The sequence below is a fragment of the Xenia sp. Carnegie-2017 genome, unplaced genomic scaffold, assembly GCF_021976095.1.
Source record: "Xenia sp. Carnegie-2017 unplaced genomic scaffold, XeniaSp_v1 HiC_scaffold_19, whole genome shotgun sequence".
NCBI classification, from domain to species: Eukaryota; Metazoa; Cnidaria; class Anthozoa; order Malacalcyonacea; family Xeniidae; genus Xenia; species Xenia sp. Carnegie-2017.
Genome location: NW_025813481.1, coordinates 3998746 through 4012111, shown reverse-complemented (window position 1 = coordinate 4012111; position 13366 = coordinate 3998746). Strand labels below are relative to the sequence as shown.

At 36.1% G+C, this 13366-nt stretch overlaps 3 protein-coding genes across 4 annotated transcripts; 1 reads left to right on the top strand and 2 right to left on the bottom strand.

The window, feature by feature from the left end:
• Positions 1-180: 180 nt before the first annotated feature.
• On the bottom strand, positions 181-6980 carry LOC124438150 (retinoic acid receptor RXR-alpha-B-like). 2 transcript variants are annotated; one of them, XM_046988143.1, is made up of 4 exons: positions 6735-6980; positions 2876-3734; positions 1916-2458; positions 181-1431 (listed from the first exon to the last, which is right to left on the bottom strand). In XM_046988143.1, the coding sequence occupies exons 2-4, from the start codon at positions 3390-3392 to the stop codon at positions 1178-1180; spliced, it is 1314 nt and encodes a 437-aa protein (XP_046844099.1). In that variant the 5' UTR covers positions 3393-3734; positions 6735-6980; the 3' UTR covers positions 181-1177. The 2 variants fall into 2 exon arrangements, with proteins under 2 accessions (XP_046844099.1, XP_046844100.1); XM_046988144.1 differs by lacking the exon at positions 6735-6980 and adding an exon at positions 4669-4850.
• Positions 5136-5976, top strand: LOC124438152 (thioredoxin-like protein 4B). The gene is given in 4 exon segments (XM_046988147.1): positions 5136-5305; positions 5308-5339; positions 5444-5595; positions 5658-5976. Coding segments are annotated over 4 exon segments (447 nt in total). The 5' UTR covers positions 5136-5208; the 3' UTR covers positions 5824-5976.
• A 536-nt stretch (positions 6981-7516) lies between the features above and the next one.
• LOC124438151 (protein FAM102A-like) lies at positions 7517-12526 on the bottom strand. Its single transcript, XM_046988145.1, has 8 exons — positions 12106-12526; positions 11843-11963; positions 9651-9797; positions 9496-9542; positions 8922-9299; positions 8671-8789; positions 8423-8492; positions 7517-8307 (listed from the first exon to the last, which is right to left on the bottom strand). Exons 1-8 carry the CDS (start codon positions 12237-12239, stop codon positions 8274-8276), a joined length of 1050 nt encoding a protein of 349 aa, XP_046844101.1. The 5' UTR covers positions 12240-12526; the 3' UTR covers positions 7517-8273.
• Positions 12527-13366: the final 840 nt, after the last annotated feature.

Genomic DNA, 13366 nt, shown 5'->3' with positions numbered 1-13366 from the left:
CTAGCGACAGGAATGGTTAACCAAGCTATGGTTTTAATAGGTTGCCGACTTTTTGAACCACAGAAATAGATAGATAATAAACCATAGCCTGAATCACCACTGGTTGTCTAAGGTACCGAATTTGCCAGTGTCAACGTGAAAAGCAAAGACAATACATAATTTTAACCTTGCACTGCAAAATAACAATTTACACTACGCTGGTTTTATTTGTGTTAAACAAAACATTTAACAAACACTAGCGACAGCTTGTTAATACATAAGCCATGTAAAGTTCCAAACACTACACTCGATACTTTATCTATGATTCAAATAATTTCTAGAACACAAGTTATATATATATATATATATACACACACAGGTTTAATTATAAAATTTAAAGATTTCTAGCTGTAGATACGCATGCATGTTGTGTGTTTTAAACATCGTAAATAGAAACATTATCACGTATATAAACTCTCTGTACCTGTCAGTCACTATAGTTTACTTATAAAGAGCTAAGCTCATCAATATTTCATTTGTTGAGCAGTATCTTTGTTGGAATTCCCAAATTCAACGGAAATAATGATTACAATCAAGAGATGGAAAACATACAAAAGTAATTGTTAGATATAAGAATAGCCATTTTGTACGTTTTATCAAAGCTCAGATTCTTTTGAAAAACGAAAGCCCCTCCTTCCCCACACTGCACCACAGAAGGGCGCCCCTCCTTCCCCACGCTGCACCACAGAAGGGCGCCCCCCTCCTTACCCACGCTGCACCACAGAAGGGCGCCCTTAGTACAAAGTAAGTCAATTTGGTACAAGCTCAGGTAGAGCAATCATTGATCTAACCATCATCCTTCAATCGACGTCATTCGTAAGTACTCGACGTCATTCGTAAGTAATCGACGTCATTCGTTCGTAATCGCCTGTGACGTAATAAATCTTCTATGCAGTACTCAAAGTGAAATGTATGCAGTAGTTACACAACTCGTACAACACATATAAAGATCTGCGAGTAGTTTCAGGCTTTCAGCATAGCTGTGCTATCTGTTAGAGCCAGTCTCAGCTCCCTCCATCTTACATCTGTTAAGATGGTTATTGGTACCATTCAACCATTTGAAAATCAACAACCAAAACAAAGATTAGGCGACCATTACCGACTAACTTCAACATTGCTTCGTCGTATTCTCCATATGTCAGAAACGACGCTCGCGTGCATAAAGAAAGTCGTTAAGCCGTGTTTTTATGTTCAAATCATGAGTAACATTCAGGAAAAATAATCGTTCCGTAATCTTCGTGCTGATGGATCTCAACTCTGGCAGACGCAATAAAACATTACCAAACCTGTTGGGACGAGTGGGATAACGATGGATAATGTAGTCTTGCAAATGCGTGTGTACCTGATCTTGGAGTCTTTCGATATGTTCTTGGTTACACAGACCTCTGACATCTTCAAATGATAAAAAACGAAGTCGATAATTAAACTCTTAACAATAAATGGTTTGATCGCGGGAGTAACGTACTTATGAAGGAATGTTGGTGCTTTAGTTGATAGTCGAAACACTAGCCGTAGTCATCTTTGAAGTCAAGTAACGTACTTTTGAGGGAATGTTGGTGCTTTAGTTGATAGTCGAAACACTAGCCGTAGTCATCTTTGAAGTCAAGTAACGTACTTTTGAGGGAATGTTGGTGCTTTAGTTGATAGTCGAAACACTAGCCGTAGTCATCTTTGAAGTCAAATAAAGAATAAAGTTCACTAGACTCTAAAGACGACTACAGCTAAGGATGTATATATCAAACTCCGGTGAAAACGAAGACTATAAACCAATTTCCTTGTTTCAAGCATTTGCCGTGAAGGGATGTTTTTTTGAATACAGATATACACAGCTGCAAACACTGACAACGACAGTAAAATCAAGGCAAAGGGAACAAACCTGGATTCAGCAGTACAATTATCTTCAAACATACATATTCTTCTTCGCCTAATTTCAGCTCATTAAACTTGGCAGAAAGTTGAAGAATTCTTTGAGTGATATCCCCAATTCCAGCCACACTCGCAGCCTCAACGTCCAAATACACTCCTTCGCCTAGTAGGAGACTATTACCAGTCTTCATGGAGCGACGAGCAAGCCCGAATGCAAGAATTTCCATCAGAGAATTCTGTATTAAGATCTGTCGGTCGCCGTTCATGATTTCCGAGAGAAAATTAAGTTTATTAAACCAACTCCAAACCTCTGCAATCTGCCAGTCAGCCAGCTGAATGACATAGTCAATTGTGCTTAACTTTATGTCCGAGTTTTCCTGAGCAACTTTCAACTGAGGTATGGAAGAGTTGCTAATCTTAAGCAAACTTTCTATCATGGGAGATGACCAATACATGACCTGTAGCTGACCAGAATCCTCCAAAGATGGTATTTTGATCTTGAGTACATTTGCATTCTTGTGTTTACCACCAGGAGTGCGATCTTCGCGAACGGCTGTAAACAGAGACAATCAAAAACATAACAATATTTTGAAATAATTTATTACTCAAATGAACAATATAGGATTTCAAGATTTAAAGAAATGAACATGAACTAAGTTTCAACAGTTACTTGCTAGGGTACTTGCTAAGCAACACAACATTCCTAATGAAGGATCGACTCTACAGATTTATGTTAGCCTTATGAGTAGACACAGAGGATGCAAAAAACTCTGTGGGTTAGCAAACCAGAAAGCCAATTCTTTCATTATATTTCTGACAAAAAATTTGAATCTTATGATACAAATTTCTACACATTGTTAATATTTTGACAATAAACCTGTTTTTGGTTTCTTTCTTGGTCAGTTTTAAAATAAAGAAACAGTTGGAACACTTCTTAAATTCTTCTAAAATAGCACAAATTTTAACAAACCTTCCTTCAACATTCCAGCAGAAATGCATTTCTGATATCGACAGAACTGACAACGATTCCTGTGCCGTTTATCAATAGGACAATCTTTCGACAAATTCCTACATGTGTAGGTCTTTTTGTTTTGAACAGTCCGTTTGAAAAATCCTTTGCAACCCTCGCAACTTGTTACACCATAATGATTGCCCGTCGCCTTGTCACCACAAATAACACAAATATTTGATTGTACTTCACAATTCATAGGCAAATTTTTATCATCCTTCTGTAAAGATGAACTGTCTTCGGGTTGACTTTGTGTATGTGTAATGGAACTAGCAGATGGTTGAATGCTAGGAGACATAACCACATTCATTTGTCGAGTGTGACTAGCCATGGCTAAACATGGTGGAAGATTATTCGAATTGTCATTTGATTGCTCTACTTTAGTTTGAACTGGAGTTTCTGGAAAGTTAAAATGTTGCTCGGGTAATGAATTGCTTACCAAAACTGTTGCTTTTCTCTTGCATTGACTGTATATCATCTGGGGAGATGTTCTCCGATTTCAGCGTCATAAACTTCTTAGGCGGACTCGGACCGTTCTCGTAATTACTTGTTCCATGATCAGTGCTCATGCTTTGCCCAACGGAGTTTTGGTATGAATACATAGGTTTATCCAAAGGTGCTAATGACGCACTGGTTGATATGGGTGGGTTATAATGAAGTGTTGAATAGTACGGTGTAGGCAATATAACCTGTTGAGCAGAAAAGTTAAGTGGAAGCACAATGGGCGGTAGTATGGTTCGAGGATGATAGCAATGCTGGGTGAAAGATGTCGGTGATGTTCCATCCGCAGATGATGAAAAATGGCCAACCTCATAATTATCTGAAAGAGAAAAAAACACACTAGAAAAAATACACAAGTTTCCCAACCAACAGCAAGAGACATATTTGCTCTATTCCCTTTGAAATTATTTCATTTAATATATTCTATTAAATTAGATTTTTTCATAAAACCCAGCTGCATTACTGAAGCAAAACATTTCACAAGGTAATGCCATTTGTCAAGAAAATACTGAATTACAGATGTCTTTATGCAACTATAATTTCCATATACAAACTTACTCGACAATTACTACAGCTTAAAAATAATAAGTGAAATTAGCCTAAAAATGTTTTCAATAAACATATAAATAACATAAGTAAACTGATTTGCGCTTCGTAACAAGTAGATTACAATATCAATGTGTTCATTACGAAATTACTGTATGTACTAATCCATCTTTCAACTTTAATGGTTTAACTGGTCGCCGAATTTCCTTCGAGTCACGCATAAACAATGAAAGTCAACAATAAAAAGCAACGCAAGCACTAAACTAACTTCGCGCCGCAAAACTCCCAATTCCATCGTAATACTTTCATACATGAAGATGTCAAGCGCTAGACTTAATTTTTTCAAAACTACCACGAATAATAGGGATTTAAGGGTAAATACTTCAGCCCCCGTGATGGTCAAGGGTACCGTGTAAATTTGCTACAAATATCGCTTGAAGTAATTATTTTGACTAGCTGAAGTTTTGATTTCGCCACACATGACGTTCATTTCTACGAAGCTCATTATTTGCAAATAACCTAAACCATGAAAGTTTCTTTCGTGTCGAGTGTGTTCTTGTGAATCCACAGGGAGACACTGAACAGGAACTTGATCATAAATTAGTTCCCCAAATTGCATCTATAATCACACGACATTGTTTTTTTGAGCAGACCGTTCGCTAGCCAAGGGCTGCATACAGAATGCCAGGTATGGAAGCAGAACTTACCAGTAAAATCTGCCGGCTGTGAGTCCGAAGTATCGGCCATTCTTGGAGAAATCTTTAAATGAGATATAGCCGAGATATACGCCAAATATCGGCGGATATTCTTCACAAAAAACGTGCAGCAATTTAAATATAAAATTTCTGCCCTTCGAACTTCAACTTCTTACTGAGGGAGGTCATCGAAACTCGCAATGATTACCCAATATGCAACATTTTTAAGCACGGGGTTTTGGACCACCGGCATATGTACTGCTTGTGATTTTTACCAAAAACCTACTGGATTCATTTTCCGAGGATTTATTCGGAAAAAATCTTAGGAGTCTTATCATAAATACACACTTTTATTTAAAATGCCCAAATTTAACGACTAATCAACTCTTAAGACACTTTAAATTCAAATTTCAATTTGAGGAGAGGAAATAGTTTGTGTCATACGACATTTTTTTACGTTCAAAGTTCGTATAATTTACTTATGTAATTCAAAATGGCCACCTAAGAATAACTTAAACGACGTAATTTGCCCTGTGATAGTCTCAAAAAGCCATGAATGTCGAACTTGGTAAACTTGAGTCAAAGAAGGAAGTAGATAATGCTATTCGGTCCACAGAAGATAAAGTACTGGTGCTACGATTTGGTCGAGAAATGACCAAGAATGTATGAGACTTGACAATATAGTGAGTGTATATTGTGATTATTACCTATTCAGAACAACCTAACTCATAAGGCTTGCATATTATCTAAAGAGTGCTTTGGTTACAGTAATGCTTTCGACCTCTAGCTGGCGAAAACAAGACATTTGCTATCGAACATGGCAGAAATATATACTGTTCAAATGGGTTGCGTGCAAATGTATGAAAGATATTTTGACATCACCCTTACACCAGCCACCGTCTTCTTCTTCAACGGTCAACACATGAAAGTGGATTATGGGTGAGTCCCAAAAAATTATGGTTTATTATAAATCCCAGTCTATATTTCAATTTTATTCACAGGACACCCGACCATACCAAATTTATTGGCAGTCTAAAGACCAAGCAAGATTTCATTGACCTTGTCGAAGTTATATATCGAGGAGCTATGAAAGGGAAACTTATTGTTACTTGTCCAATTGCCCCAGAAAACATACCTAAATACGACCTGTTGTATAACGACATTTAATTTATATTATACAAATAGCACTTACAATATGTGTGACGAAGAGACAAGCTAGTTTTCCTAACTACATTTCTCTATGAATATCCGAAGTCAATGTTCTCAGAATTTTTTCACTAAATGAATAGAGTAACAGTGATCAGCCATGTCAGTTTAAAACCAGGTCATGCGTGATAGATAAGAAAAATTATTGACGCAATGAAAATTTTGCAACGCCATGCGAAGACACAAACGCGCGATCACTTTTAGAAAGAAAACGACCTAGTTTCAATCGTTTAGCAATAGCAATTCTCAAGTTTAATAAAACTGCTTTTGTCTGTCCCGAAATCCGCGCCGAATTGTGATTTGTACTTGCGCACATCTGGTCAAGGGTAACTGCGTTAACTTCGTGTGATTTTTTTTCACGGGAGCAGTTGGAACAGTCAGAAGTTCACATTCTACGGCAGTGTAATGGGCGTCTGGGAGACTAAACACAATTTGTTTCGACAATCGTTCGTCAGCTTGACCGTACCGTTTAACCTGTATGTCACAAAAAAACGTGGGGATGATTACCTATAATTGGTCGCGATCATTACATATCGTTAAAAACTGTTTAGCGCTATTTGTTTGGCAACAAATTCTACCCTTAGAGGTTGCTTAGAGTTATATCGCAAAAATAGTTGGAAAGTATAAATATTCGGTGATAAATTTTTCAAGACAGAAAAAAACAATACAAGCTTGTACTAAGAAATACGTTTTGAGAAGAACCATGCAGTTATTCATTTGAACGCAGGTAAAAGCGCCTATCTAAACATCTATTTGTCAGACGAAAGGCTTGCAGCACGGACCAGACACTCTTTATCGTTTTGTATCTACCTAGATACAACTATACATATAGTGTAATAAAGAGGTTCGCCAGAACTGACATATATACTTACAGAACGGATAGCTTGCCAACACGAATCTTCCCTCCATAGTTAGTGAATACAAGAAAAGAAGCCGGGTGTCGACCGCCTTCCGAGATTTTTGATGTAAACTCCTGTAATCGTCAGGTGTCGTTTGAATGTTTAAGTCTTAACATATTTCTTTATTAAGAGGCAACCTTTAACCTTTAAGTAACGAATTCACTAAGGCAACAAGATTGTCTTCGTCAATGTGTCTTATCAATGGGAAACAGACGAGGCCTTAGACTGCACCTCAGAAAAACTCCAGACAAATATTACCAATGACTTATCGCAGTGCTCATTTATCCATTGCTAAACCCATCTCGGTCAGTAGCAGCAGTAACGTTAAAAAAAGGAAAAGCTAGATGCCGAAATGCTGGCATTTTTGAAGAAAAATTGGGTTAATAGCTAACTTAGTATAATCGGTAAAGTTGTAAATGAGAAAACGGTTTATCCGATTAAAATATAAATGTAATGGATGGCTAACATAACTGCAATTCCCATCCAGCTCAAGTATCAATATCATCCACTTGCCCTAGTAAATATTGCTCTCCCAAGGTACTCTAGAGAGAAAACTGAATAGTCTCTAGGGGGAGGTAGGTAACTGAATAGTCTCTAAGGGCAACTGGGTAGTTTCTAGGGGGGGACTGGATAGTCTCTAGGAGAAAAACTGAATTGTCTCTTCGGAAAAAACGGAGCTCTAAATCAACTTGTTTCAAATAATTTTGATGTAATAACAAGATGATGGTGACTGAGGATAAAAAAATACACTGCAGTAACAACAAAAAAAGACTGATTGTTAGAATAAGTTTTACCATGTGATTATACTTTAACTTTAGGGATTTTATCGTTTATATCATTAAAAATCAAATTTCTTGATCATGTAGAGAAAATAATGCTACTATATCACATTACTTATACTATAAAACAAACTAAATCACACACTCCCGTCAATACTATCACTCATTGAAACTTCTGACGATGTTTTCACCCGGTACCTCTTGAATCGCGCGGCGATATCAAGAGAATAGTAACGATGACGTCAGGCCAGCTGATCAGTCACGTGTTCACCGAGTGGGCTCGAGTAGAAGAATCGCAGGCAACTTGTCCGTTCACACAAAACGTAAAAAAACCAAATGACGAATAAAGAATTATTTACTTTTCAAACCAACCCACCCTTTAGGGCGAAAAAACAACCTTACATCCAAACCAAACAGCAACATGGGGGTACCCGCCAACATAAAAAGTTGACTTCAAAAAGAAAAGTTTCACCTTTAAAGGTTCGCCGTCATCAAGTTGGTTTTTCTCACCGTAATCAAGCGGACAAGTTCCTTAATCAATGACAGTTATGTCGTACGTAAGTACTTCAAAATAACAGCATGCAAAATATACTTATACTTGAATATGAATAAAATTAGTCCTTTCGTATAATGTTATTAAATTACACATGCACTAAAAAACCCGCCATATAAACGTATATATAAGTTCTGTTTCACCTTTCATAAATAGCAAAAAAAAGATCGCCTTTACCATTCACAATGTTCTGTACTTGTCCTCTGACTCCAAACTAAAAAAAAAATGAACGCTGATTTCACATCTCGCTAAAACAGTAAAACTCTGCACACAAAATGCTGCATTTTCTAGTATGTTTAAAAACGCACCAAAATGCCATCAATACTCACCCAAAGTCGCTAATCATGAGTCCAGACATACCATCTTGAGCAAAGCCAAAAGTGGCAACGTTATTTTGATCTACAGGAAACGACCAAAAATTGTAAAATTTCAACTGTGGTCACGAGGGGTAAGCACACACAAGAGCTGAGACATGATTGTGTTTTGAAAGTGTCACTGACTTGTATCAATAACAGTAATTTTAGCATTTTAGTAGGATGTTTATTGGGGAGGGGAGGGAGAGGCAATTTTGACATACCATGATTGTTGCTCCGTGATGACTCATCTTCCTGACTGTTGATAATTTGCTCAACAACATTCCCAGGATCCACTCTGCTACGTTGGTATTTACTTGGAGTTCTTTCAATTGAATTGAATCTGGAGTGAAAAATCATGGGATTTGAATAAACTGCATTCATTTCATACGTATTGCTCATGTAGATACACATTAGCTGCTGTATTTGCATGGTAATCATTCAAGTGATCCTTATCTATCATTTGAGATCCCACCTTCTTCCTGCATCACTAGAGGATGATGTTGATTGTGTGGTCATGCTACCATATCCTTCAGACAGTTGTCCAGTTTGAAGAACATCCTTAGTAAGTGGTGGCTCACTAGCACTACGGTGATGACCGAGGGCCTTCCCGGTAACAATGTTGGACCCTTCAGCCAAGGCCAGCTTGGTTATAGTTTGGTCATCACCATCAAGAGATGTAGAAGCATGTGAACTTTGTGAGCTTGGTGTACCACTCCCTGATGTTACAGCACCAGCACCATGTTCATCAGGGTTATTTGAAGGAAGACCACGGCCATCCTCTTGCCCACAAGATGGCTCACCTTTGGAACTAGGTAACTCAAGTGTGCTGTGAGGATTTTGAACAGTTGGCCTGAAAAGATGAAAGGTGTAAGTAATTATATTCTTCAAACTTGTGTGGAAATGAAAGCAGCTATTTACTAAAAAATTCAAAAATGGACTATGTATCCATGTTGATAGTATTAAAAAACTACTTTTCCTTCAATAAAGCCACTTCAATTCATGAAATTTATTGTACATCAAAACAATTCAAACACATCAGTACTTACAGTTTGAACAATGGATCGCCTTGTCTTAAAATCATCGAGATTCTGACCTTTAAGTAACAACACCACAGTCAAATGAAATTCATTTGGGTAAACTAATCAAAATTTTGCTTCATCAATGATAAAAACACTCAAAACAACACTACAATATATCTTACTTCTAAAATGGAGTTGTCTTGACGATTTAATTTTTCATCGTGTCCTTCCAATAAATATTTTCTCGTTCTTTTATTTTGCCCGGCAAACTCTGCCATGTTTATGTCAACAAAACCAAGTTTCTCATAAGATTTTCCACCCTTGGTTTCCTAAATGACATAATTGATTGTTGCATAAACATAAATATCATAAATTATGGCAGCTAATGTTGAATATATTTTTGCAACTAATGAATGCATACAGCATGCTAAATAATGTAGGCATATAAAAAAACAAGGGATTATTGTGGATCAATTACTGCTGAATCATGCTAATTCTAAACATTAGCTTATTTCAAAGGGAAGCAGTTTTTTGATACTCGCAGTATTTTAAGTTGAATAATGATGCATATTTCAGAATATAAAAGATGTTTAATACACATATGTACAACATGTATAACAATGTATCCTCCCATAGTGCAATGGTGACTCTACACTTGGGACATAGGATGCACAGTTACATAAAATGTGAACTTTGCTCAAGATAAATAATAGTCTGAAGATAATTTGCAGCTAACCAAAATCTTCATACACTTAAATTTTGACAATTTGGATTAAACTTTAAGTCCATGTTTGCATAAAAGAACTTCGCATATTACCTCTAAGTCTAAGAAGTAATACATCTATCAACATATTACCTCTAAGTCTAAGAAGTAATACATGTATCAACATATTACCTCTAAGTCTAAGAAGTAATACATCTATCAACATATTACCTCTAAGTCTAAGAAGTAATACATCTATCAACATATTAAATATGTGTAAGATATATGCATTATTTTCCTCTTGTAGGTCACAACAAACAGAAACATGACTTATGTTATTTAAAATACAGCAATAACATTACAATCCAATCAATAAATTACTTTAAAGGAGAAACAAAATAGGCCAAATTCAAAATAAATTACAAAGTGATTAAGTTTATAGGATTTGGGTTAGCAAACACACATTCGTCGTCCATCAATCAGACAAAACTCATTTATCATCAAAATATTTACTGAAAAAATACCATAGTCACTATGCTTGACAACAAATCCCTTTGTTTTTTTGGAATGAAAACGAATGAAAACACTTAGCTTCTCAGGGGGTGTAAAAAATACATTCCAAAGCAATATCATTGATGTGTTTCATGTATTATGCATTAATGTTTAACATTACAATAGGTTATTATAGAGAAGCTCATACAATGTTTCGCACTGTTCATTTTTAATGATTTTAAAGATCATAGAAAGTTCATGAAATAAATAAAGAAAATGTTTAAAACGAGTCAAACCAACAAATATACTGCTATTATTTTCTGCTTCCTTTGCAAAATGCTTTGATGGTTAATGTATGAAATGAGTTTACTAGTAAACAGATCTGTACTTTATCATCCCAAACTTTTTTATTGAACGACATTAAGCTGGCCATCCATTTGAATTCTTGGCATTTTTAGCATCAAGTGCGAAAGAGTAAGTGGCTGACAGTGTGACTTTTTAAATACACAAAATGTTTACAAGCAGAGAAATAAAATGCACAAATTGATCAAAACAATATGAACGAGACTCTTGTTCATGATCGAGATAGCAATAAAACACAGTGGCATATCATGAAATATCCAAAAAATAGTTGAAAACGTAGAGGGGAAAGTCTTGGCACGGTCAGTTAACGCACTTGATATCGAGTATTGCACAAAAAAAATGATGAAAAATTCCACTAAAAAACGCCTCACATTCCGCGAACTCCAAAAATTTCATTAAAAAACGCGCTGGGATTTCGCCCCCCTACTGTCATAGCCTGTTGTTGTCGCTCAATGCAGCAAAACACAACTCATTTACTGCTATTGTGCGCTATTGAAAAATGCACTAAATATTTATGATAAATTTAGTATTATGAAGCAGTATAATTTTGCTGTGACTGTGAGTTGTATCATTTGATGTTCGTCAGTTTTTATTTATAAATTAAGTTTCTTCTGGGAAGGGCTTTATGATTAGATAACATGAATTTTCAATCTCTTCCACGAGGTGTTATATAATCTAAGAGTCTTCGGGGACTTATTCGCTACTTATGATTTATGAATAGCCTTTGTTTGATTGAGGAAAACGGCTGGTTAGATTTCGATGACGCATCCTAAAACGAGTGTTTCCTCAAGCTAAAAAAGTTAGGGAAATACAAACCTTACGAACTGAAATACGACAAAAACATGGATCAAGAACGCCAGTGTTTGTATTGGCTGTCATTTTACAGGAGAAATTAAAGGTCTGTTGCCATTTGACACGATTATTCGAGACGTCGACCCTGCAGACATACAAAGATAAAGCGACTTTATCAACTAAACTCAACAGAACAAAATTTCAAAGGTGAAATTATGTTAAAAAAGGTCTTGACCCGCAGTTTAAACTAAAAATTACATGAGCGTAGTTTTAACTTTTAGACATACCTGTAACAGGTTTCCGTAAATTTACCGCCATCTAGAAGTCTGAGTTTCGAAAATAGGAGACCACTGGCGAGAGAAACGTTTGTTAGCTCTCTCAGTTCAAAGACAACGTCAAACTTAAACTTTTTCTTTTTCATTTTGCCCAAAATACTTGAGCTACAGCGGAATTTGAACAGCACATACTTCCTTCTGTGCTTTGTTTTGAAATATGTTCAGTTTCGAAACTGCTTATAAATCCCAGAGACCTTTGGGGCTTATAACTTTTAACCGGAAACGATTTCGGAACTTGTAACCGGAAGTGATTGATATGCCATGTCATAAAAAGCAGCAAGTTCAGCAACAATGACAGATGTTCATAAGAGGTGGGAAATAATGTACTCTATTTTGTGGAAGAGTCTTTTTTACTCGTGATCTTACTGGCTGAAATCTTATGAGACTCAAAACGCACACCGACGCGTTGTTTTTTTCGTTCATGATTATATGTGACAAATCACAATACAACTTAACTTAATTTGTGCAAGTTGCAATTAAGGTGAAATGCAGTTTTTGTCGTATTTTGGAAATGTTGTTCATGTCCTCTCTATCAAATTTCAATATTCTGGGGTGGAGGGGTAATTATTAGTCGTATAATTACTGTCAACAACCCAAAAAACCGACCATTAACGAAGCTCAACATGAAGTCAGACGTAAATGTTTACACAAATGTTTACCAAAACACAAAGGTAGACATGAAGGTAGACTTAAACGTAAACAAAAAGGTAGACATCAATTTAAACATAAAGGTAGACATCAATTTAAACATAAAGGTAAACATAAAGGTAGACATCAATTTAAACATAAAGGTAGTCATCAATTTAAACATAAAGGTAAACATAAAGGTAGACATAAAGGTAGACATTAAGGTAATAAGAGAACGTTGAAAATTTGGTATAACTTTCAACATTCATCCTATAATACCGTAGGAAGATAGTGGATGAATGAGATCAAAGAGATTGATATAGGAATACCGTAGGAAGTTATTGGATGAATGAGATCAACAAAATAGTTATAGGAATAACGTAGGAAGATAGCGGATGAATGAGATCAACGGGATAGATATAGGAATACCGTAGGAAGATAGTGGATGAATGAGATCAACGAGATAGTGATAGGAACAATGAGATGTCCAGTAACACTATTTAGATAACACATGACGAAGGCTTTCAGGGAAGCAAGCAAAGCAATAAGAATTACGGAGCAAGTAGACTGTCCTTCAATTAATCGA

Bases quoted from the DNA above. Each gene is read 5' to 3' on its own strand.
- LOC124438150 (XM_046988143.1), bottom strand. From the start codon at position 3,392: ATGATATACAGTCAATGCAAGAGAAAAGCAACAGTTTTGGTAAGCAAT. The intron at 2,459-2,875 runs GTTTGTTAAAAT...CTCTGTTTACAG, and splicing joins TGCTGGAATGTTGAAGGAAG to CCGTTCGCGAAGATCGCACT. The intron at 1,432-1,915 runs GTTTGTTCCCTT...TATCATTTGAAG, and splicing joins AATTGTACTGCTGAATCCAG to ATGTCAGAGGTCTGTGTAAC.
- LOC124438151 (XM_046988145.1), bottom strand. From the start codon at position 12,239: ATGAAAAAGAAAAAGTTTAAGTTTGACGTTGTCTTTGAACTGAGAGAG. The intron at 8,790-8,921 runs GTGGGATCTCAA...TTTTCACTCCAG, and splicing joins TCTAGTGATGCAGGAAGAAG to ATTCAATTCAATTGAAAGAA. The intron at 8,308-8,422 runs GTGAGTATTGAT...TTTTTTTTTTAG, and splicing joins CTCATGATTAGCGACTTTGG to TTTGGAGTCAGAGGACAAGT.